Source organism: Aquarana catesbeiana, linkage group LG13 (assembly GCF_042186555.1).
Source record: "Aquarana catesbeiana isolate 2022-GZ linkage group LG13, ASM4218655v1, whole genome shotgun sequence".
NCBI classification, from domain to species: domain Eukaryota; kingdom Metazoa; phylum Chordata; class Amphibia; order Anura; family Ranidae; genus Aquarana; species Aquarana catesbeiana.
The window spans coordinates 12,934,590-12,961,011 of record NC_133336.1 but is presented as its reverse complement, the minus strand read 5'-3'; the positions used below and the strand labels follow the sequence as shown (position 1 = coordinate 12,961,011).

The following is a 26,422-nucleotide window of genomic DNA, read 5'->3' as shown; positions in this document are numbered from 1 at the left end:
AAACCAACCCCCCCCCCCCCCGGTCACCGCTCATCCTCTGGCCCACCAGGCCCCCCGTCAGCCCCGCACTTACTCCAGGCAGGTCACGGCGGCGGTGGCGGCAGCTCCCCCCCCATCTCCTCCATGTCCCGGCCATCGCTCTCCTCCCAGCCAATCGGATCTTTGGACTCCGGCCAATGGTGGTCAGTGCTGCAAATATGCACTGTCACTGTATTAATGACACTGGCTGGGAAGGGGGTTAACATCAGGGGCGATCAAAGGGTTAAATGTGTGCCTAGCCAGTGTTTGCTGTATGTGGTGCTTTTACTAAGAGAAGTGATGGATTTTATTCCCTGCATTGCAGGAACACAGATTCCATCCCTTCCCTCCTGTCAGAAGGAAACTCTGCTTTGTTTACATAGGTAGAGCTCTGTTCTGAGTCTCTGCCCGACGATCAGCGGGTGCCGGTGGACATCAAGTGCCCTGCACCCGCAGATCAGCTTCTGCTGTGAATAATCGCGCCCCCCTGCAGGCGGAAGTGCAGGATCTCATATATATATATGATACATGATCCAGCGCACAGCTGCCGCCCTGTAGCAATAAATCTGGCAAAGGGTGGTCAGTAAGGGGTTAACGGGCGGACGCCAGTCTGGGGGAGTGGGAGTTTTCCTGGCAGGCTACATTTATATGGACAAACGCCCACATGTGCTCCTGAGCCTCCATGATTGAGAGAACTGGAATGCAATGAAAGAAAGAGGCCAGGGGCTGTCAGGCTGGGGAGGAAAGGATTAGATGATGCTGGATGTCCTCCAGCCAGGAAATGAGGCGGGGGTTCTATCTGACTTGCTGCAGCTTCTAATGCACATTATGAGAAGCTATGATCAGGCAGAGGAGGATTCAGAATGAAGATGAATGAGGAATGCCGGTTCCTCCTCCTGGCTGTGTCCTCTCTGTAGCGGAATCTGTGACATGGGTCAGGGTCAGGGAGCCCACGGTATACGCTCCCCCATCCGGGATCACACACAGCCGTGTTGTGTTTGTGTTTTATTTTCTCATGAAATCCCTCTGATGTCGTATTCTTTCTGGTTGGGGCTGAACACAGATCTCCTTTGTTTTGCAAATTAATTGCAGACACAAAATAAGCAAATTCAGTTACACAAAGATCCTTTTATCCTGGATGGAGAGCGCCGCACTGGATTCAACCAACACGAAGCCTTGGTGGGGAAGGGGGGGGTCTCCTTCATTGGCAAGTGTTTGTCATTGGGGTGCAGAGGATAAACTGCTTTGTAGGGTGATACCCGAGAGCAAAAACTGGTCAATTTGCAATTTATTTCGATTTTCTTGTATATATATTTCTGCCTTAACAAATAAAAGCTGTAGGGGTGTGATAGGTTTTCAATGTGATTCTTCAGCTGTTGAGGGACCTGAGATCCCAACATGGCCAACAAGTCATTCCAAAAAGAAGTGGGAGCTGGATAGTCTAGGTTTCGCAGCTCCCCACAAAATGGGGTCCCCCTCCCAGAGATGGGAGTCATCTGGGTTGAGAAGTCTATTTATAATTGGTTCCTACATGGCCAACGAGTCTTTCCCAAAAGAAGGTGGGGGCAAGGAGCTGGCTCCAACTATAGCCAGTAGGTGAGAGATCTTTGTACAAGCTGGATAGTCTGGGTTCAGCAGCTCCGCATGAAATGCCCCCCCCCCCCCCCCCCAGAGATTGGGTCACCTGGTTTGAGAAGACTATTTATGATTTGGTTCCAACATGGCCAACGAGTCTTTCCCAAAATAAGTGGGAGCTGGATAGTCTAGGTTCAGCAGCTCTCCACAAAATGGAGTCCCCCTCCCAGAGATGGGATTCATCTGGGTTGAGAAGTCTATTTATATTTGGTTCCAACATGGCCAACGAGTCTTTCCCAAAAGAAGGTGGGGGCAAGGAGCTGGCTCCAACTATAGCCAGTAGGTGAGAGATCTTCGTACATGGATAGTCTGGGTTCAGCAGCTCCACATGAAATCCCCCCCCCCCCCCCAGAGATGGGGTCACCTGGTTTGAGAAGACTATTTATAATTGGTTTCAACATGGCCAACAAGTCTTTCCCAAAGGAAGTAGGAGCTGGATAGTCTAGGTTCAGCAGCTCCCCACAAAATGGGGTCACCCTCCCAGAGATGGGGGACATCTGGGTTGAGAAGTCTATTTATAATTGGTTCCACATGGCCAACGAGTCTTTCCCAAACGAAATGGGAGCTGGATAGTCTGGGTTCAGCAGCTCCACACAAAATACGGGTCCCCCCCCCCTAAGTGATGGGGTCACATGGTTTGAGAACACTATTTATAATTGGTGCCAACGAATCTTTCCCAAAAAAAGCTTGGGGGAAAAAAGCTGGATCCAACTCTTTTGCCATTAGGTGAGAGATCTTTGTACAAGCTGGATAATCTGGGTTCAGCAGCTCCCCACAAAATGGGGTCACCCTGCCAGAGATGGGGGACATCTGGGTTGGGAAGTCTATTTATAATTGGTTCCACATGGCTAACGAGTCTTTCCCAAAAGAAGTGGGATAGTCTGGGTTCAGCAGCTCCACACAAAATAGCCCCCCCCCAAGAGATGGGGTCACCTGGTTTGAGAACACTATTTATAATTGGTTCCAACACTGCCAACGAGTCTTTCCCAAAAAAAGCTGGGGGCAAGGAGCTGGATCCAACTCTTTAGCCAGTAGGTGAGAGATCTTTGTACAAGCTGGATAGTCCACATCCTTGCCGCTCTTACAGTAAAGAACCCTCTACACAGTCTAAGGTTAAACCTCTTTTCCTCTAATCTTAATGAGTGGCCACGTGTCTTATTAAACTCCCTTCCGCTGAAAAGTTTTCTCCCTATTGTGGGGTCACCAGTACGGTATTTGTAAATTGAAATCATATCCCCTTTCAAGCGTCTCTTCTCCAGAGAGAATAAGTTCAGAGCTCGCAACCTTTCCTCATAACTAAGATCCTCCAGACCCTTTATTAGCTTTGTTTCACTTCTTTGTACTCTCTCCATTTCCATTACATCCTTCCTGAGAACTGGAGCCCAGAACTGGACAGCATACTCCAGGTGCGGCCGGACCAGAGTCTTGTAGAACGGGAAAATTATTGTTTTATCTCTGGAGTGGATCCCCAATCCAATATTCTGTTTGCTTTCCTTGCAGGTTGTTGCAGCTTGGCATTGCCTGCCATTGCTGAGCCTATCATCTACAAGGCCCCCCAGGTCCTTCTCCATCCTAGATTCCCCCAGAGGTTCTCCCCCCAGTCTATAGATTGCATTCAGATTTTTGCCACCCAAATGCATTATTTTACATTTTTCTACATTGAACCTCATTTGCCATGTAGTCGCCCACCCCATTAATTTGTTCAGATCTACTTGCAAAGTTTCCACATCCTGCAGAGAAGTTATTGCCCTGCTTAGCTTAGTATCATCTGCAAATACAGAGATTGAACTGTTTATCCCATCCTCCAGGTCGTTTATGAACAAATTAAATAGGTTTGGTCCCAGCACAGAACCCTGGGGAACCCCACTACCCACCCCTGACCATTCTGAGTACTCCCCATTTATCACCACCCTCTGAACTCGCCCTTGTAGCCAGTTTTCAATCCATGTACTCACCTTATGGTCCATGCCAACGCACCTTATCTTGTACAGTAAACGTTTATGGGGAACTGTGTCGAATGCTTTTCCAAAATCCAGATACACCACGTCTACAGGCCTTCCTTTATCTAGATGGCAACTCACCTCCTCGTAGAAGGTTAATAGATTGGTTTGGCAAGAACGATTCTTCATGAATCCATGCTGATTACTGCTAATGATACCGTTCTTATTACTAAAATCTTGTATATAGTCCCTTATCATCCCCTCCAAGAGTTTACATACTATTGATGTTAGGCTAACTGGTCTGTAATTCCCAGGGATGTATTTTGGGCCCTTTTTAAATACTGGTGCTACATTGGCTTTTCTCCAATCAGCTGGTACCATTCCAGTCAGTAGACTATCTGTAAAAATTTGGAACAATGGTCTGGCCATTACTTGACTGAGTTCTTTAAGTACCCTCGAGTGCAAGCCATCTGGTCCCGGTGATTTATTAATGTTACGTTTTCCAAGTCTATTTCTAATTGTGTCCTCTGTTAGCCATAAGGGTGCTTCCTGTGATGTGTCATGAGGATAAACACTGCAGTTTTGGTGAGGAGAAGAATAAATTCAATACCTTCGCCATCTCTCCATCCTTTGTAACCAGATGTCCTTCCTCATTCTTTATGGGGCCAATATGGTCTGCCTCAATGCAGAGCACTGAGTGTCATTTCTGTCTTCTGCCTTCTTCCTCTGCTATCTGCATGAGTTGCTTCCGACAAGTTTTCCTGACACCAAGAGAAAACTGGTAACAGGGAGGGACCTCCAGCACACAGCCTGTGACTGACAACCTCAGCTCTGTTCTTGTGTGCTGTGTGAAGGGGTGTGTGTCGCTTGTCTCCAATCAGCTGTCTGAGTTCTCCTCACTGAGCTCTGCAGAGTGTAACTTTAGCTCTCCGCCCCCTTTTTTCTGACAGCTCAGACAAGCTTTATAAATTCTGGACTTTGAATGGCTGCAGAGGGGAGAAGACTACAGATAAGCAGATACAACTTATAGAGGAGGTGGAGGTTTTTTTAATGTCTGTGTGTTCCTTGAGGTCACTCACTGCGCTGGGTATATTGAAGGCTCTGTATGAAAGTAGGATAGGGTTTACCAATGTGATCCTCCAGAGATCTGAGATTCCAACATGGCCAGCGAGTTGTAGACATGGGAGATCTCTATCGGGGAGGTGTGTATGGCCCCCGGCAGATAATCTTACCCTGAGAAGAAGACAAGGTGTCATTCTGTGACATGAGGATGACAGATTTACATCCGGCAGTCAGGCGGCCCCGGAGACAATCCATGAGTTAAATATCTTTCTGTAGTTCCCTCCTCTGTTTTCTGTGAAAACAATGTTCCGTTTGTTACAGCAACAGCCAAATGTTAGAGGAGATTTCTGAACCTCCAGTAGAAACCTTAAGGCTTCATTCTCACTTGTGCGACTTAAAAATCGAGGGATTTCCATTGTGACTTTACCCTGCGACTTGATGCGACTTTGGATGGGTGCGACTTTGTTACTACTTTGGCTTTGACCAATGTGATCGTTTTGTTGGTGCGCTACAAAGTTGCTAGACATGCGCAGAACGGAAACATTTGTTTCGTTTTGGTTTCTTTATTTTCTAAGAAATTCCAAATTTCCAGAACGATTCAAATTCTGTACTGGTTGTTAATGAGGGGGGGGGCCATGGAGACGTCCGCCACGTCCTTAACAAAGGACGACTCATCAGCTGTCAGCGGGTTTCCCTGCTGAATGTAAAAAAAAAAGAATGCTGGTAGTGAAAAAGGGTTAGGGTGGGGAGCACCAGAGCACTGGACAGATTGGGGTAGGGAGTTTCAAAGGATGGGAGAGGCTGTGGTGAAGTCCTGAGGGTGAGAAGGTGAGGAGAGAGCTAAAAAGCAGGAGGCCTTAGGAGGTGCGGAGAGGATGGTTTGGGTGATATGTTGAGATGAGGAATGGGAAGAAGCTGGGGGAGGGTGGTGGATGGCTTCTTTTATAAGGCACTCTGGGCGCACGGTTGTACAATGACATCATCATGTACAGTGCAGGGTCAGTCGTCCTGCATTGTATGTAAAGACAGCCGGAGTGGAGGAGGGCACCAGAGCAAGAAGTATTGTAAGTAGTATATCCCTTTTCCTCATCAGTTAGGGATAATGAGCATTTAACGCTTACAATGCAGGGAGTGGGGGAGGGTAGTCTTTGTGTAACTCCTGGATTTAGAGTGTTTCTGATGGCGGCTTCCGCTGTCATTATACAGACAAAGCACAGCCGCGGTGCGTGCCATTACCTGCTCCGTGTTGTGTCTGCTCCGATTACCGGCGAATGCATTATTCATCGCACAACGCGCGTGTCAGTTCGGTCGCACTGCGAGCACCTGTCACCTCCAGTCACTTGACACCTGTCACCGCGAAGGGAGCGCCGTCCAAACACGCAATTATAGAAAATGAAATGACTGTTTATCCTCCGGAGAGCCCAGACAATGAGATTCAGATATAATTATCATTCCCTGCTCAGGAAATAAACATATAGGTGGGGGCCGCCAATATCGCCCTGCCCGCCGACAGCGGAAGCGCAATTTTGTTATAGAAATTGAAGCGGACCTTCGCCCTAAAATAACTGTCATATTATCCTACCTCCTGCCCCTCCCTCTCTCACAATCAGATATAAATGTTTTGGTTTTTTTTATTACTTTTTTTTTATTGTTATTAATTATCATTATATTATTATGATGTATTTGTTATTTATTTTACTATTTATGACTTTTTAAAATATTAATATTAACTATCATTTATTATGTATTTATTATTTATATTACTATTTATGATTTATTTTTATATCATTATTAATGATCATCTATTATGCATTTATTATTTATTTTACTATTTATGACTTTTTAAAATATTATTATTAATTATCATTTATTATTTATTTTACTATTTATGATTTTTTAAAATATCATTATTAATTACCATTTATTATGTATTTATTTTACATTTTTTTTTTAAATGTTATTATTAATTATCCTTTATTATGTATTTATTATTATTTATGTTACTATTTATGACATTTTTACAGTAAAACCTTGGTTTGTGAGCATAATTCGTTCCAGAAACATGCTTGTAATCCAAAGCACTTGTATATCAAAGCATTTTTTGTACAGGGTATAAAAGAGAAGAGAGGCACCTCTAATGCCCCGTACACACGGTCGGATTTTCCGATGGAAAATGTCCGATCGGAGCGTGTTGTCGGAAATTCCGACAGTGTGTGGGCTCCATCGGACATTTTCCATCGGATTTTCCAACACACAAAGTTTGAGAGCAGGAGATAAAATTTTCCGACAACAAAATCCGTTGTTGGAAATTCCGATCGTGTGTACACAAATCCGACGGACAAAGTGCCACGCACGCTCAGAATAAATAAAGAGATGAAAGCTATTGGCCACTGCCCCGTTTATAGTCCCGACGTACGTGTTTTACGTCACCGCGTTCAGAATGATCGGATTTTCCGACAACTTTGTGTGACCGTGTGTATGCAAGACAAGTTTGAGCCAACATCCGTCGGAAAAAATCCTAGGATTTTGTTGTCGGAATGTCCGAACAAAGTCCGACCGTGTGTACGCCCTATAAGTGTAGCAATAAGTTGCTAAATGTTGTACCTTCATTAAATGTAACCACATTGCTACACTTAGAGGCTCCTCTCTTCTTTTTTTATACTCAGTTGTGACATGACGCTACTCTTATATCAAGACATTGCTTGTATATCAAGGCAAAATTTATTAAAACCTTTTGCTTGTCTTGCAAAACGCTCTCAAATCAAGTTACTCTCAAACCAAGGTTTTACTGTATTTTATTTATTAATGCAGTATTTATTATTTATGACATTGGTCTATTTATTTATTTTTTTATTATTTATTTATGTAGTATTTATTATTTATGACATTTATTTGTGCTGCAAAGCTGAACTTTAGCATTTTTCGCCTAGGCAAGAATGACGTTTGTGTCTCCCCCCCCCCCCCCTTGCACTCCCGAACCTCCTGAAAGGGACCCAACCCTGCCCCCCCCCCCCTTGCCCAGCATTCATTTTTACATTGTTATGTTTATATCTAGCAGTAGTTGATCATTCTCTAATGGACTTGTTCCTGAAGACGTTTTCCACAATCAACAAATGCGTTCTTGGGACTAATGCTGGCGATCAGCGACTTATAACGGACTGTGATAGTGCGGCGGCCAATCTGACACTAACTGACGCTGGGGGGGAACTGACTAACTGCCACTGACATCACCAGGGACACTAATACAGTGATCGGTGCTAATACTATGCACTGTCACTGTACTAATGACACTGGCTGGGAAGGGGTTAAACATCTAGGGGTGATCAAAGGGTTAAATATGTTCCTAACTATGTGTAACGCGTGCCGCTTTTACTAATTGATCTCCAAGTTTTTCTTCCCTTGCTTAGCAGGGAGGAGAAACACAGAGATCGTTCCCTCTGTACAGAACTTGAATTTCAACACAGAGCTCCGGGCTGTGATTGGACAAAGCTAATTAGAAGGTGCTGGGCTGGGACTTGCTGACAGGCTCCCGTTGTGTGCAATCACAGTGGGTGTCGGCCGGGGGACACCCGATACCCGGAGGTAGGCAGCGACGTAAGGGGGTACGTCACTTTGCTTACAGCAGTACATTGTGGGCGGGCAGTCATTAAGTGGTTAAAGATTGGAAACAATAGGAAGAATTTATCAAAACCGGAGCAGCTGAAGCTGATTGGTTGCCGTGTACGGCTGATTCAGATTACGTCTGCTCCGGTTTCCCAACATTCCCCAGAATTTTTAATGACTTAATTGCGGATACAATGTTAATTATTTATTTTACCAGCATATTATCTGCCCCACCACTCATCTAGTTTGGCAGAGAAACCAGCTGCCGAGTCCTGTGATAATATACCAAATACCATTTACATTGTATCATCATTAAGGTATATAGTTATATACACTGTTGCCAATCCATAAGCCCTAGGGCACCTTGCAGGCTCGAGATCTGAGGGATGAGAGTATTTGTGCTGAAGGGGTAGGAAGAAGAGGATTAGTGCTAGAAGGGGGGTTGAGGATTTGTATTGGAAGGAGGAAATTTGGGGGAGGCAGTGGTGCACAATTTATTTTAGGAGGCTAAAATTTTTTGGGGGAGGGGGTTGTACTAGGAGAGGAGATTTGTGCTAGGAAGGGGGATTTTGGTGGGAGGATTTGTGCTAGTAGGGATGATTGTGGGGGATCAGTGCTGGGAGGGGAAATTTGGGGTGGGGGTGGGATTTGTGCTATGTAGGGGGGATTTGGAGGTGGGAGAGGATTTATTCTCAGAGGGGAAATTTGAGGGGTAGATATTGGTGTTATCCTTATCGAGGGGGTAGATATTGGTGTTATCGTTATCAAGGGGGTAGATATTGGTGTTATCATTATGGAGGGGGTAGATATTGGTGTTATTGTTATGGAGGGGGTAGATATTGGTGTTATTGTTATGAAGTGGGTAGATATTGGTGTTATTGTTATGGAGGGGGTAGATATTGGTGTTATCATTATGGAGGGGGGTAGATATTGGTGTTATCGTTATGGAGGGGGTAGATATTGGTGTTATCGTTATGGAGGGGGTAGATATTGGTGTTATTGTTATGGAGGGGGTAGATATTGGTGTTATTGTTATGAAGGGGGTAGATATTGGTGTTATTGTTATGGAGGGGGTAGATATTGGTGTTATCATTATGGAGGGGGGTAGATATTGGTGTTATCGTTATGGAGGGGGTAGATATTGGTGTTATCGTTATCGAGGTAGTAGATATTGGTGTTATCGTTATGGAGGGGGTAGATATTGGTGTTATTATTATGGAGGGGGTAGATATTGGTGTTATCGTTATGGAGGGGGTAGATATTGGTGTTATCGAGGGGGTAGATATTGGTGTTATTGTTATGGAGGGGGTAGATATTGGTGTTATTGTTATGGAGGGGGTAGATATTGGTGTTATCGTTATGGAGGGGGTAGATATTGGTGTTATCGTTATGGAGGGGGTAGATATTGGTGTTATTATTATGGAGGGGGTAGATATTGGTGTTATGGAGGGGGTAGATATTGGTGTTATCGTTATGGAGGGGGTAGATATTGGTGTTATTGTTATGGAGGGGGTAGATATTGGTGTTATCGTTATGGAGGGGGTAGATATTGGTGTTATCGTTATGGAGGGGGTAGATATTGGTGTTATCGTTATGGAGGGGGTAGATATTGGTGTTATCGTTATGGAGGGGGTAGATATTGGTGTTATTATTATGGAGGGGGTAGATATTGGTGTTATGGAGGGGGTAGATATTGGTGTTATTGTTATGGAGGGGGTAGATATTGGTGTTATCGTTATCGAGGTAGTAGATATTGGTGTTATCGTTATGGAGGGGGTAGATATTGGTGTTATTATTATGGAGGGGGTAGATATTGGTGTTATCGAGGGGGTAGATATTGGTGTTATTGTTATGGAGGGGGTAGATATTGGTGTTATTGTTATGGAGGGGGTAGATATTGGTGTTATCGTTATGGAGGGGGTAGATATTGGTGTTATCGTTATGGAGGGGGTAGATATTGGTGTTATCATTATGGGGGGGGTAGATATTGGTGTTATCGTTATGGAGGGGGGTAGATATTGGTGTTATCGTTATGGAGGGGGTAGATATTGGTGTTATCATTATCGAGGGGGTAGATATTGGTGTTATCGTTATGGAGGGGGTAGATATTGGTGTTATCATTATCGAGGGGGTAGATATTGGTGTTATCGTTATGGAGGGGGTAGATATTGGTGTTATCGTTATGGAGGGGGTAGATATTGGTGTTATCGTTATGGAGGGGGTAGATATTGGTGTTATCGTTATGGAGGGGGTAGATATTGGTGTTATCGTTATGGAGGGGGTAGATATTGGTGTTATCGTTATGGAGGGGGTAGATATTGGTGTTATCCTTATGGAGGGGGTAGATATTGGTGTTGTCGTTATGGAGGGGGTAGATATTGGTGTTATCGAGGGGGTAGATATTGGTGTTATTGTTATGGAGGGGGGTAGATTGGTGTTATCGTTATCGAGGTGGCATTTGGGGAGGGAGAAAATATGAGCTGGGATTTAAGTGTGGGGGGGGGATTTGTGCTATGTGGGGGGATTTGAGCTGGGAGGGGATGGTGGGGGCAAAGATTTGTACTAGGTTGGGGATTTTTTTTTTTTTTGGGGGGGGGGGGGATTTGTACTGGGAGAGGGTTTTTTTTGTTTGGGGAGAATTTTGGCTTGCAAAGGGTACTTATGTTTAAGGGGTAAGCATGCGGATTGGTGCTCACATTTTTTTTGGTGGAAGGGAGGGGATTTTTGCTGACACATAATGCCCATACATTCTGGGATGGGGGCACTGCTTGGCATCTTTGCCCTGGGCAATAGATGACCGTGTCCCGGCACTGCACAGCAGTGCAGTTATTTCAGCCAACGGCGATGTTGGCAGATGTTAAAGAACCAGTTCAGATTTGCTGGAATCCCAACTTTAATGTCGGGATCCACCCGGATGCTGAGAGCCTGAGCCAGCTGCTCCCGCCCCCTCCCCGCCTCGGTGCTCCAGTGAGTGTTGGAGGGGCAGAGCAGAGAATGGTGACTGACAGTCTTCGCTCTCTGCTCAGTAAAGACAGAGGACTGAGTGATCAGCAGTCATATGATCGCTCAGTTCTCAGTCTTAGAGCCGGAGGGGAACACCTGCAGAATTTAACCAATGCTGCAGCCATATAGGTGAGTATGGATGGATGTTATTATCTTCGCACATCTCCTATAATACTCCTGTAATACTCCTGTAATACTCATCCTGTTATGTTGGTATGTGGACTTGTTTTACTACATGTGGGATGTCGTGATGATGAGTGATGTGACAATTACTTCTTCATTCTCTATTAAATTGTAAACGAACTCCCTGGCCGGGGGCCATGCCAAGGCGCCAATACTGGATGCCTTCCGTTCTGTTTGTTCTACAGAAATACCTCTTGTTTTTCTTTGTCTTCTCTCACTCCGCCAGTTGTTTTACGACCATCACGCTCTGTCGCCCTGCCATCCCAAGACCCATAATCTGTCGCCCTGCCATCTGCGGGACCCATAATCTGTCGCCCTGCCATCTGCGGGACCCATAATCAGTTGCCCTGCAATCCCGGGACCTGTAATCTGTCACCCTGCCATCCGGGGACCCGTAATGTGTCGCCCTGCAATCCCGGGACCCATAATCTGTCGCCCTGCCATCTGCGGGACCCATAATCTGTCGCCCTGCCATCTGCGGGACCCATAATCTGTCGCCCTGCCATTTGCGGGACCCATAATCTGTCGCCCTGCCATCCCAGGACCTGTAATCTGTCGCCCTACCATCCCGGGACCTGTAATCTGTCACCCTGCCATCCCGGGACCTGTAATCTGTCGCCCTGCCATCCTGGGACCTGTAATCTGTCGTCCTGCCATCCCAGGACCTGTAATCTGTCGCCCTGCCATCCCGGGACCTGTAATCTGTCACCCTGCCATCTGCGGGACCTGTAATCTGTCACCCTACCATCCCGGGACCCGTAATCTGTCACCCTGCCATCTGCGGGACCTGTAATCTGTCGCCCTGCCATCCCGGGACCTGTAATCTGTCACCCTGCCATCCCGGGACCTGTAATCTGTCACCCTGCCATCTGCGGAACCTGTAATCTGTCGCCCTACCATCCTGGGACCCATAATCTGTCGCCCTGCCATCCCGGGACCTGTAATCTGTCGCCCTGCCATCCCGGGACCTGTAATCTGTCGCCCTGCCATCCCGGGACCTGTAATCTGTCGCCCTACCATCCCGGGACCTGTAATCTGTCGCCCTGCCATCCTGGGACCTGTAATCTGTCACCCTGCCATCTGTGGGACCTGTAATCTGTCGCCCTGCCATCCCGGGACCTGTAATCTGTCGCCCTGCCATCCGCTGCACCCATAATCTGTTGCCCTGCCATCCACAGGACCTGTAATCTGTCGCTGTGCCATCTCAGGACCCGTAATCTGACACCCTTCCATCCTGGGACCTGTATTCTATCGCCCTGCCATCCACTGGACCCATAATCTGTCACCCTGCCATCCCGGGACCTGTAATCTGACACCCTGCCATCCGCGGGACTAATAATCTGTTGCCCTGCCATCCTGGGACCTGTAATCTGTCACCCTGCCATCCGCGAGACCCTAATTTGTCGCCCTGCCATCCGCGGGACCCTAATTTGTCGTCCTGCCATCCGCGGGACCCTAATTTGTCGCCCTGCCATCCGCGGGACCCTAATTTGTCGCCCTGCCATCCCCGGGACCCGTAATCTGTCGCCCTGTCATCCTGGAAACCGTAATCTGTCACCTTGCCATCCCAGGACCTGTAATCTGTCGCCCTGCCATCCCGGGACCTGTAATCTGTCGCCCCGCCATCCCGGGACCTGTAATCTGTCGCCCCGCCATCCTGGAACCTGTAATCTGTCACCTTGCCATCCCAGGACCTGTAAGCTGTCGCCCTGCCATCCCTGGGACCTGTAATCTGTCGCCCTGGCATCCCGGGACCTGTAATCTGTCGCCCTGCCATCCGCTGCACCCATAATCTGTTGCCCTGCCATTCACAGGACCTGTAATCTGTCGCTGTGCCATCCCAGGACCCGTAATCTGACACCCTTCCATCCTGGGACCTGTAATCTATTGCCCTGCCATCCACTGGACCCATAATCTGTCACCCTGCCATCCCGGGACCTGTAATCTGACACCCTGCCATCCGCGGGACTAATAATCTGTTGCCCTGCCATCCTGGGACCTGTAATCTGTCACCCTGCCATCCGCGGGACCCTAATTTGTCGCCCTGCCATCCGCGGGACCCTAATTTGTCGTCCTGCCATTCGCAGGACCCTAATTTGTCGCCCTGCCATCTGCGGGACCCGTAATTTGTCGCCCTGCCATCCCCGGGACCCGTAATCTGTCACCCTGTCATCCTGGAAACCGTAATCTGTCACCTTGCCATCCCAGGACCTGTAATCTGTCGCCCTGCCATCCCGGGACCTGTAATCTGTCGCCCCGCCATCCTGGGACCTGTAATCTGTCACCTTGCCATCCCAGGACCTGTAAACTGCCGCCCTGCCATCCCTGGGACCTGTAATCTGTCACCCTGCCATCCCGGGACCTGTAATCTGTCGCCCTGCCATCCGCTGCACCCATAATCTGTTGCCCTGCCATTCACAGGACCTGTAATCTGTCGCTGTGCCATCCCAGGACCCGTAATCTGACACCCTTCCATCCTGGGATCTGTAATCTATCGCCCTGCCATCCACTGGACCCATAATCTGTCACCCTGCCATCCCGGGACCTGTAATCTGACACCCTGCCATCCGCGGGACTAATAATCTGTTGCCCTGCCATCCTGGGACCTGTAATCTGTCACCCTGCCATCAGCAGGACCCTAATTTATCGCCCTGCCATCCACGGGACCCTAATTTGTCGTCCTGCCATTCGCGGGACCCTAATTTGTCGCCCTGCCATCTGCGGGACCCGTAATTTGTTGCCCTGCCATCCCCGGGACCCGTAATCTGTCGCCCTGTCATCCTGGAAACCGTAATCTGTCACCTTGCCATCCCAGGACCTGTAATCTGTCGCCCCGCCATCCTGGGACCTGTAATCTGTCGCCCTGCCATCTGCGGGACCTTTAATTACACAAGAAAACTATTTTGAACATTTTAAACATTTTCCACAATTTTCGAATTCCTCGATGATTACTCCGTTCCCTCCTTTACTACACATGTTCTTGAAATACCGGCTTCTGTTTTTATAGACCTTTTCAAACTCATTGAGGAAGAAATTGTAAGTCTTGTTTTTCCACCTCTTTTGTGTACCGCGCCCTTTGCCATTTGCATTATGTACAGTATAAGGCAACGGATGGCAGGTGTTGTGTGATCGTCACATGTGTGATATTCCGGAGGAACGACAAGTTCACAGGTGCTGGATGGAGGGATTGGCGGATATGGAAATGGGCACGTAAATGGCAATGTCAGCTGAGATGTGAGTGAATCTCACATGGCACGATCGTTGCACCTCCAGCACCTTCGTCTCATGGTGAGCCAAGCAGGTATGTTTATTAAGTGTTCTTGCATAGCAAGACCACTTACTGTTATCTCACATATATATTATTATTATTATTACTATTTAAAGTGATACTAAACACACACTGTGTCATTTACATTGTCCCTATTTCTGTATGAGGATGATGACATTGTATTTATTTTAATTTTAAAAAAAATCATCTAAGTATCTTTTTTCCTAATGGATATCCAGCTGTCACATGACCCGGCTCTCTTCTCCCAGCCTGTCTGCAGGGAAACATAAGCAGGAGGAGCTTCCAGTCCTCTGCTGCTGATCACATGGCCAAAAATAAAAATAAATTAAAAAAACAGCCTTTGAAAAAAAACAAAACACAATATTTACCCCAATTTTTTTGTATAATATGAAAGATGATGTTACGAGTAAATGGATACCTAACATGTCATGCTTTAAAATTGCGCACGCTCGTGGAATGGCGCCAAACTTTGGTACTTAAAAAAATCTCCTATAGGCGATGCTTTAAAAATTGTTACAGGTTACCAGTTTAGAGTTACAGAGAAGGTCTAGCGGTAGAATTATTGCTCTCACTCTAACGTTTGCGGCGATACCTCACATGTGTGGTGTAAACGCCATTTCCATATGCGGGCGCGACCTACGTTTGCGTTTGCTTCAGCGTGTGAGCACGAGGGGACGGGCGCTTTACATTTTTACATATTATTTATTTATTTATTTTACACTGTCCCTTTAAATTTTTTTTTTTTTAATTACTTTCATTCCTATTACAAGAAATGTAAACATCCCTTATAATAGGAAAAAGGCATGACAGGTCCTCTTTATGGAGACATCTGAGGTCAACGAGACCCCAGATATCTCCTCTACCTTGGAAAGCATGATATAAGGAAAAAAAAATGGATCTCTGCTTTCCAGGTAAAAAAAAAAAACTGGCGGTGTTTACAGAGGCAGGCTGTGATTGGAAGGTTACGTGTGCCAGAGGCAGGCTGTGATTGGTTGAAGGGCGTGGTGGCTAAACGAACTACCCAATCCAGGCATGCTGTGTGTCTGCACGGTGTCCTGTACCTCTGTATGGCCAGCCAGAGGATGAAAACTGACCACACTAACACAAATCAGCTACTGTGCTTTGTGTGGTCAGTGTAGAGCAAGGAAGGTGACTGGCAGGTCCAACCAGGTACTTCAGATGAAAGAAGTACATGAAAAAGGTAGAGACTATTATTTATGTCTGGGGTCCCCAACCCCCCCCCCCCCCGTGTGCGCGGATCGAAGTGGGTCCATGGTCTGCTGGCAGCTGGGCCGCATGGCGGGGGGTTTGCGGCGGGCAGAGCGAGCCCGCGCAATCTGCACTGCCACCCTCCGATCACCAGAGGGCACCCGTTCCCCTTCTTCTAGCACCACTACTCCCTTCCCTCTCTGTGGTCAAGAAAAGAATGGAGGAGAGCCGGACCAGAGACAGGATCTCATAGAGCACTGGTGAGACCCAGGCTGAACCCCCCACCCCATGAAGTGGCAGGCTACGAACCCAACACCCCCCCCAATGTGGCAAGCTGCACCCCCAACACCAACCCCCCCCCCCCCCCCTCACAGTCTCTGGAGGGGTTGACTGCCACATGGCCAGACCCTGGTGATGGGGAGGTTGGGTACCACTGACATACGTGAACATAGGAAAAGAACAAATATTTAGGGTAACATACATTTTAAGTAAAATAAATAATTGCGCTGTTATTAACCAACTAATATCACACTGGGTGCAAAAAATAAATAAATAAAAATCCCCAAAAAAACAATATATGTTTAAATATTAAAATATTTTGGGTATAATTGAATATGTGTAATTAAATAAACCTTTTCTAAATAAATACAGTGAATAAATAGGTCTATATAATATAGTCCAATAGTATTACTAAATGGTGATAAGCCCCACCCTCACAGGCCATCCATGATATGTGAAATAGAAACAAGAAACAAGACCATTGCGCAGGACTTTAACCACGGTAATATGATGTATTGCAAAATAATTTCACTCACGTATCACCGCTTCAAAAAGATCGCATTGAAAATGTATGGTCAGCTGCATTCAGCTACGAGCTGAGAACTCCTCATCCGCCTCCACTGTGCACACACACACAGACACCGCTGGTACTGCTGAGAACGTCACAGGCTCCTCCTCCCGATGCGTTGCGCCACCAGACACGTGACTTTTTCAAGGGTGCTCATGTGACCTCCCTGAGCGATACTTATACTGCTGAGAACGTCACAGGCTCCTCCTCCCGGCGCGTTGCGCCACCAGACACAAGACTTTTTCAAGGGTGCTCATGTGACCTCCCTGAGCGATACTTATAGTATGTGTACTGGTTGCCAGGAAGATACACCAGGAAGAATTATACATAGCCAATTGAGAAACAAATCTCTCTTTAGTCCATAACAATCAACATATTGAGGTTTTTAACAGAATGGTGACACAGGAAGTTGACAAACTAAAAATTTAGAAGAATGAAAGATCCTCAGGTTATCAGAAACGGAATAAAAGAATTGGAAGAGAATAAAAAAAGTGGTAGTAAGACCAGCTGATAAAGGTGGCGCAATTGTGGTCTTATCAAAAGAATATTATAACAATGAACTCCAGGAACAACTAAATGACGTAAACACTTACATAAAACTGAAAGGTAATCCTAACAGAGAATACAAAAATGAATTGCAAGAATTAATTAAGAAAGGTAGTATGAAAAACATACTTACAAAGAAGGAGGAGATTTATCTTGTCCCTGACATGTGCAGGGTACCTATTATATATACAGTGCCTATGCTCCATAAAAACCAAAGCCAAACCCCCTGGACGTCCCATCATAAATGGTATTCAATCGATTAACTCAAGATTAGGGAAGTATGTGGACAATTTTCTACAACCATTAGTCCCATTCACACCAGCCTACCTAAAGGACACCAAACACTTAATCCAGGAATTAAATAAAGTTGACATTCAGCCAAACCAAAATGGTATGCTGATCACAGCAGATGTAGCATCATTGTACACAAACATAGGCCATGAGGATGCTATTGCAGCATCAAAATGGGCCATGAATAAGTATAGCAATTTAATTTCCAAGCAGAAGAGATTCATTTTAAGATGTTTAGCATTTGGTTTAGAGCACAACTATTTCTGGTTCAATTCAGACTACTACAGGCAATTAAATGGTATTGGCATGGGGGCTAAATACGCTCCAAGCGTAGCAAACATACTTATGGCCCAGTGGGAGGAGGAAGCGATATACTCTAACACCCCCCCTCAACTAATTACCGTATTTATCGGCGTATAACACGCACTTTCTTCCCCTTAAAATCAGGGGAAAATACGCCGTTTCCAGCTAATTGTGATCTATCGGCGGCGATCGCCGCCGACATTCACATAGCGTGTTGTTTTAAATATGGCGCCCCGGAGTTCGGAGGGACTCGGCGGAGCTGAACGTGCGCCACCGAAATCACAGTGACTACTCGGAGCCGAGATACACATAGTCGAGTGTATTCGGCTCTTTCCGGCGCCACTCACAGTCACGCCCAGCCCCGCCATTGGACCTGTGTTATGTCCATCATAGGGCGGGACTGGGCGGGACTGTGAGCGGCGCCGGAAAGAGACGAATACACTCGACTATGTGTATCTCGGCGGCGTTCGTTCAGCTCCGCCGAGTCCCTCCGAACTCCGCAGCGCCATATTTAAAACTACATGCAGCTATGTGTATGGCGGCGGCGGCGGCAAGCATGGACACTGGGGGCAAGGCTGCACTGACCACTGGGGCAAAGCTGCACTGACAAGGCTGCACTGAGGCAAAGCCGCACTGACAAGGCTGCACTGAGGCAAAGCTGCACTGACAAGGCTGCACTGGGGCAAAGCTGCACTAACAAGGCTGCACTGAGGCAAAGCTGCACTGACAAGGCTGCACTGGGGCAAAGCTGCACTGACAAGGCTGCACTGGGGCAAAGCTGCACTGACAAGGCTGCACTGGGGCAAAGCTGCACTGACAAGGCTGCACTGGGGCAAAGCTACACTGACAAGGCTGCACTGGGGCAAAGCTACACTGACAAGGCTGCACTGGGGCAAAGCTGCACTGACAAGGCTGCACTGGGGCAAAGCTGCACTGACAAGGCTGCACTGGGGCAAAGCTGCACTGACAAGGCTGCACTGGGGCAAAGCTGCACTGACAAGGCTGCACTGGGGCAAAGCTACACTGACAAGGCTGCACTGGGGCAAAGCTGCACTGACAAGGCTGCACTGGGGCAAAGCTACACTGACAAGGCTGCACTGGGGCAAAGCTGCACTGACAAGGCTGCACTGGGGCAAAGCTACACTGACAAGGCTGCACTGGGGCAAAGCTGCACTGACAAGGCTGCAATGGACACTGGGTCAAGGCTGCACTGACACTGAAAAGGCTGCAATGACACTGACAAGGCTGCAGATGAACACTGATGAGGCTGCATTGATGGGCATTTTAATGTAAGTTTTTTTTCCTTAAACTTCCCTCCTAAAAGTTTTTTTCCTTAAAATTCTCTCTTAAACTTGGGGTGCGTGTTATACGCCGATAAATACGGTATGTACAGAAGATTTATTGATGACTGTATAATGCTGTGGAACGTAGAAGAAAAACCACTTATAGAATTCCTGGAGAAACTTAATAGAAATGAAAAAAACATAAAATTAACCTATGAAGTGAGTAAAAAAGCAATACAATTTCTGGATTTGGATATAGAATTGACCACCAATGGAATCATAACAAAAACTTTTTTTTTAAACCATTCGAAAGAAATAGTTTTATACCTGTAGATAGCTGCCACTTTGACCCCTGGCTTATAAACATACCAAAGGGGCAATTTATACGTTTGAGAAGAAATTGTACAGATATAAGTACATATCTGGAACAAGCAAATGAAGTTGGGGACAAGTTTATCCAAAGGGTTGCAATAAGGATTTCATTAAGGAAAAAATTCAAGAGGTGTCGGACATTACAAGGGATGAATTAATTCAAGAGAAACCGAAAAAACAAACACAACATCAAGGTGTTCCAATGATTATGGATTTTAATATTCAACATCGACAGATTGAACGTATTTTTAAAAAAACACTGGCCACTTCTTTTAGCTGATCAACAATTACGTAAAATGTTACCAGAAAAACCACAATTTGTTTACAGGAGGGCACCCACGTTAAGAGACATACCCTGTTTCCCCGAAAATAAGACCTAGCGTGATTGTCAGTGATGGCTGCAATTTAAGCCCTACCCCCCAAATAAGCCCTACCCTGTTTCCCCAAAAATAAGCCCTACACTGAAAATAAGACCTACAAGGACTTTAACTAGGGCTTGTTTGGGGGGTAGGGCTTATATTGCTGCCATCTCCGACAATCACGCTAGGTCTTATTTTCGGGGGAAACAGGGTAATTGCCAAAAATGTCCTTGACCCCCCCTAAAAAATCACAAGAATTGACTTTCTTCCAAAGGAAAGGTTTTTATTCCTGCAAGCGGTGCTATGCATGTAAGAACACCAAACAAAATGGTCAAAAATGCACCAATTTTAAATCGACCAACAACAGCACAGGATATCAAAGATTTTATGACCTGCAGGACTGAGGGGGTGGTGTATGTATTACAATGCCCGTGCTCATTACAGTATGTGGGAAGAACGAAACGACCGATGTGGAAGCGCATTAGGGAACACATACAAAACATTATCAAAAGCTATCCAAAGCACAGTGTTTCCCTCCATTTTTCAATATGCCATGAAAAAAATCCAGCACTATTAAAATTTTGGGCGATAGAAAAATATAAACCCCATTGGCGGGGCAGTAATCGGATAAGGGAACTAAGTAAACAAGAATCCAAATGGATATACAATATGGGTACACGCATGCCAATGGGGTTGAACATAGAGTTTGATCTTTATTGCTTTATAGCGGATTTTTAAACTTCATAATTTTTAAACTTCATAATTTAAAAAAAAAGTTTTTATACATATGTGTAATCGTGTATATATATATATATATATATATTTTTTTTTTCTCCTGGATTTTAACTAATATTTAGATATATATATATATATATATTTAATTTTTATGTTTATATCTATTTGTATTTTATCTTAATTCTGTTTTTAATAAATAAGATTTATTGCGGTTTATTGCAATTGGTATAGCGGGCTATATAAAACGTTTTTTTCATTTTTTTCAATTTTTTTTTTAATTTTTTCATTAGCCTTGATGGGGAAGTTCTTTCACACCTGTTTACATCGTTTATTTCAGAAGTTTTAAGTAGTAGGTATGGCTAAGGCTATTAGCCCGCTTTCATACACTTATTCAGCCTAAGTAAAATGTTAATCTTGTATTAAAGAAGGTTAGTGTCAGTCTGTGTATGTAAATAAATGAAATGCCGTTGTGTTTAGTAATTCAAAATATGCATTCTTAAGATCGTTTCAATGGTATGATGATGCATGGACTCCCGGGGTTCCCGTGGCAACCAGTACACATACTATAAGTATCGCTCAGGGAGGTCACATGAGCACCCTTGAAAAAGTCACGTGTCTGGTGGCGCAACGCGTCGGGAGGAGGAGCCTGTGACGTTCTCAGCAGTACCAGCGGTGTCTGTGTGTGTGTGTACAGTGGAGGCGGATGAGGAGTTCTCAGCTCGTAGCTGAATGCAGCTGACCATACATTTTCAATGCGATCTTTTTGAAGCGGCGATACGTGAGTGAAATTATTTTGCAATACATCATATTACCGTGGTTAAAGTCCTGCGCAATGGTCTTGTTTCTTGTTTCTATTTCACATATCATGGATGGCCTGTGAGAGTGGGGCTTATCACCATTTAGTACCGGCAGGAGAACAGTACTACTGAATTCGCCGTCATTCACCCAAGCTTGGTTTTAAAGTACCGGTCTTGCTAAGAAGATTCCTACTTGTATTACTAGCAGTGGACTATATTATATAGACCTATTTATTCACTGTATTTATTTAGAAAAGGTTTATTTAATTACACATATTCACTTATACCCAAATATTTTCATATTTAAACATATATTGTTTTTTTTGGGGGATTTTTATTTATTTATTTTTTGCACCCAGTGTGATATTAATTGGTTAATAACAGAGCAATTATTTATTTTACTTATTCACGTATTTGTGTAGTTCACATATTAATTGCAGCTTTATTATTTGGGCATCTTTTAATATATTCTCACATAACTTATTTCACTTCAGCACTTTAGCATTACTTATTACTATTGTAATACATTTTAAGTGGCCATTCCTTACTTCCAGGTGTCAGTGGTTATGCCCAGGCTGAGATTATGTCATCAGTCTGCTGCAGGCAGGAGGAAGCATTTCCTCTGTCTCCCCTCCCCCAGTGATCAGACTGTACATTGTAACTTTGTAGAAGGAGGAGGAGTCATTTCCTCAGTCTCCCCTCCCCCAGTAATCAGACCGTACATTGTAACTTTGTAGAAGGAGGAGGAGTCATTTCCTCAGTCTCCCCTCCCCCAGTGATCAGACTGTACATTGTAACTTTGTAGAAGGAGGAGGAGTCATTTCCTCAGTCTCCCCTCCCCAGTAATCAGACCGTACATTGTAACTTTGTAGAAGGAGGAGGGGGTATTTCCTCAGTCTCCCCTCCCCCAGTGATCAGACTGTACATTGTAACTTTGTAGAAGGAGGAGGAGGTATTTCCTCAGTCTCCCCTCCCCCCAGTGATCAGACTGTACATTGTAACTTTGGAGAAGGAAGAGGAGGTATTTCCTCATTCTCCCCTCCCCCCAGTGATCAGACTGTACATTGTAACTTTGGAGAAGGAGGAGGAAGCATTTCCTCAGTCTCCCCTCCCCCAGTGATCAGACTGTACATTGTAACTTTGTAGAAGGGGGAGGAAGCATTTCCTCAGTCTCCCTCCACCAGTGATCAGACTGTACATTATAACTTTGTAGAAGGAGGAGGGGGCATTCCCTCAGTCTCCCCTCCCCCAGTGATCAGACTGTACATTGTAACTTTGTAGAAGCAGGAGTAGTCATTTCCTCACTCTCCCCTCCCCCAGTGATCAGACTGTACATTGTAACTTTGTACCAAGTCACAAGGTGAGTAGCTGCATCAGGGGCTGATCGATGTCAGGAAGCATTTCCTCAGCACCAAGTCACAAATAGAGATGAGCAAAGGTTCGGGCTGAACCCAAAACTGTCTCATTGCTCAATTTAGAAATACAGAAAGGAGCAGCAGACCAAAATTGGATAAAAGAAAGGCCAAGATGATTTAAATGTTGGTAAAAAAAAAAAAGTCATATAAAACCACCAACGCGTTTCGGCGGCTGCAGAAATGAAGATCATTCGGAGGGTACAGCAATGTACAATCTATGGGGACAGGAACCCAGCCTGTGTTCTGAACTACAATAACAGCGACCGTATTCGTTCAGTCGATCACACAACACGCCAATCCCTGTCTGCTGCTTGTGAACAAACTGATCAGAGATCCGGCATTGAGAGGCGGTCGCCCCAGCCAGCCGGGAATCCCAGGTGACATCATCGCCCAAATATGGTCGTGTCCATTGGAGGTTCACCGACTTCCCGTGAGGTTCTCCTACAAACGTAACTTTGCCCGCTTCACTCATCCCCTTCTACCGAGTTGCTAATCAAGTAACAAAGCAGCAAAGAAAGCACCAGACCCCCCCCTCCCCTCCCCCACCTCCCCAACCGGCTTCACCGTGACATTTCCATTCTGTCTGGAATCTCTCTGTTTGCACAATGTAACATTTGCTGCATTGTCCTCTGACATTTCTGCCTCTGTCGGGAGGACGGGAAATGACTTCCTATGAACAGAATCTATAATTAGCTACTTTGTATCTTCCAAACCTCCTGCCTGCCGTGTGAGAGAACGAAATATTCCGTGCTTGGGGCTCATTCACACCAACGCGTTGCGGGAAAACACACATTTTACTGCACGTTACTGCAACCTATGGGAATACGTGACACTGAGTGCAGACAGGCACCCAGGTAGTGCAGGTAGATGGCACTTGCGTTGCGGCGCACCCCAACTTACAGATGTAAACTGCGGGTGCGTTATGATGCACCACTTTTTACTGGGCCCCTCCCACATCTCTGCTCTCTCTCCTTGTTCAGGGCGACTGGTCTTGTCTCCGCCCCCTACTATCGTTTTCTGTAGTGGGTGGGGCCTGCTGGGCCCCTCCCACAGCTCTGCTTTCTCCTTGTGCAAGGTGACTTGTCTCCACCCCCTCTTGTAGTTTTCTATAGTGGGTGGGGCTTGAAGGACCCATCCCACAGCTCTGCTCTCTCCTTGTGTAGGGTGACTGGTCTTGTCTCCACCCCCTACTGTCCTTTTCTGTAGTGGGTGGGGCCTGCTGGGCCCCTCCCACAGCTCTGCTCTCCCCTTGTTCAGGGTGACTGGTCTTGTCTCCGCCCCCTCTTGCAGTGTTCTTTAGTAGGTGGGGCTTGAGGGACCCATCCCACAACTCTGCTCTCTCCTTGTGCAGGATGACTGGTCTTGTCTCCGCCCCTCCTGTTGTTTTTTTAGTGAGTGGGGCCTGCTGGGCCCCTCCCACAGCTCTGCTTTCTTCTTGTGCAGGGTGACTGGTCTTGTCTCCACCCCTTCTTGTAGTTTTCTATAGTGGGTGGGGTTTGAGGGACCCAGCCCACAGTTCTGCTCTCTCTTTGTGCAGGGTGACTGGTCTTGTTTCAGCCCCCTCCTGTAGTTTTCTGTAGTGGGTGGGGCCTGCTGGGCCGCCCCTCCCACAGCTCTGCTCTCCCCTTGTTCATGGTGACTGGTCTTGTCTCCGCCCCCTCTTGCAGTTTTCTTTAGTAGGTGGTGCTTGAGGGACCCATCCCACCGCTCTGCTCTCTCCTTGTGCAGGATGACTGGTCTTGTCTCCGCCCCCTACTGTAGTTTTCTGTAGTGGGTGGGGCCTGCTGATGCCCTCCCACAGCTCTTCTTCCTTCTTGTGCAGGGTGACTTGTCTCCACCCCCTCTTGTAGTTTTCTGTAGTGGGTGAGGCTTGAGTTCCACAGTTCCACAGTTCTGCTCTCTCATTGTGCAGGGTGACTAGTCTTGTCTCCGCCCCCTACTGTCGTTTTCTGTAGTGGGTGGAGCCTTCTGGCTTTTTTTAAAGAGGGCCAGATTTGATGAAGTGAACATGCGTGAGGGCTGACCATTTTGCCTGACATTCTTTGAACCATTAAAATTCGGTCTAAAAGTGTGTTCATTCGAGCACTAATACACGGCCCAACAAAAAGTCTCTTGCCTTTGCGGCTGTGTGTGGTGAAGAGATGAGCTCGGGCGTGTTATTTGGATATATATATATCATTTGTGGCCCCCAATGAATCCCTGAGTGCCGCTCAGGACTAAGGATGAGCTCGGGCGTATTATTTGGATATACCATATTTATCGACGTATAACACGCACCTTCATTTTAAAAGTTTCAGGAAAAAACTTAAATTTTAAATAAAGAACTGTGAAGCAAAATAAGGGTCAGTGCCCATTAATGCAGCCTAATCAGTGCCCATCAGCAGCCTCTCCATTGCCCACTAATGCAGCCTGCACATTGCCCATCAGCAGCCTCTCAATTGCCCATCAGCAGCTTCTCCATTGCAAATTAATGCAGCCTGCATATTGCCCATCAGCAGCCTCTCCATTGCCCACTAATGCAGCCTGCACATTGCCCATCAGCAGCCTTTCCATTGCTCATCAATGCAGCCTAATCAGTGCCCATCTGCAGACTCTCCATTGCCTATTAATGCAGCTTGCACATTGCCCATCAGCAGCCTCTCAATTGCCCATCAGCAGCTTCTCCATTACAAATTATTGTAGCCTGCACAGTGCCCATCAGCAGCCTTTCCATTGCCCATGAATGCAGCCTGCACTTTGCCCATCAGCAGCCTTTCCATTGCCCATTAATGCAGCCTGCACAGTGCCCATCAGCAGCGTTTCCATTGCCCATTAATGCAGCCTGCACATTGCCCATCAGCAGCCTTTTCATTGCCCATGAATGCAGCCTGCACATTGCCCATCCTCAGCCTTTCCATTGCCAATGAATGCAGCCTGCACAGTGCCCATCAGCAGCCTTTCCATTGCCCATTAATGCAGCCTGCACATTGCCCATCAGCAGCCTACACATTGCCCATGAATGTAGCCTGCACATTGCCCATCCTCAGCCTTTCCATTGCCAATGAACGCAGCCTGCACTTTGCCCATCAGCAGCCTTTCCATTGCCCATTAATGCAGCCTGCACAGTGCCCATCAGTAGCCTTTCCATTGCCCATGAATGCAGCCTGCACATTGCCCATGAATGCCGCCTCACCACTGTAAATTAATGCCGCCTACACATCCTTGCTCATCTGCAGCCTCGTCAGTGCGGGGCTACACAGTGCTGCGATCTCCCGTGTACTCGGCGATCAGTCACACACAGATCCGCTTGGGATAGACAGAACAGTGGTCCAGTCCTGGGCCAGGAGGCGGGACTATGTGTGACTGATCGCCAGGTATTCAGGAGATCGCCGTTCTGTGTAACCTGGCGGCACCCATCCCCTCCTTCCACTCAGAGACAGCAGGAATCGGCGTATTAATCTTTTGTGGCCCCCCGCGGCGCTGGGGGATTTGTTGGGGGCCACAAAAGATATATATAGAGCCAAATTACCAGTGGGGCCATTTGAAACCAGAA

General features: G+C 46.4%; 1 protein-coding gene across 2 annotated transcripts in view; it reads left to right on the top strand.

Moving 5' to 3' along the window:
- SYNE3 (spectrin repeat containing nuclear envelope family member 3) overlaps positions 1-26,422 on the top strand; it is a 152,308-nt gene that overhangs the window by 11,510 nt on the left and 114,376 nt on the right. The window contains exon 1 of one of the 2 annotated variants that reach the window (XM_073609386.1): positions 14,580-14,745. The exons of the other annotated variant lie outside the window; for it this stretch is intronic. Coding sequence (XP_073465487.1) covers positions 14,694-14,745 — 52 coding nt within the window. The 5' untranslated portion in view covers positions 14,580-14,693. Of the gene's footprint in view, positions 1-14,579; positions 14,746-26,422 lie in introns of those variants that run through there. 2 annotated transcript variants of the gene reach the window in all.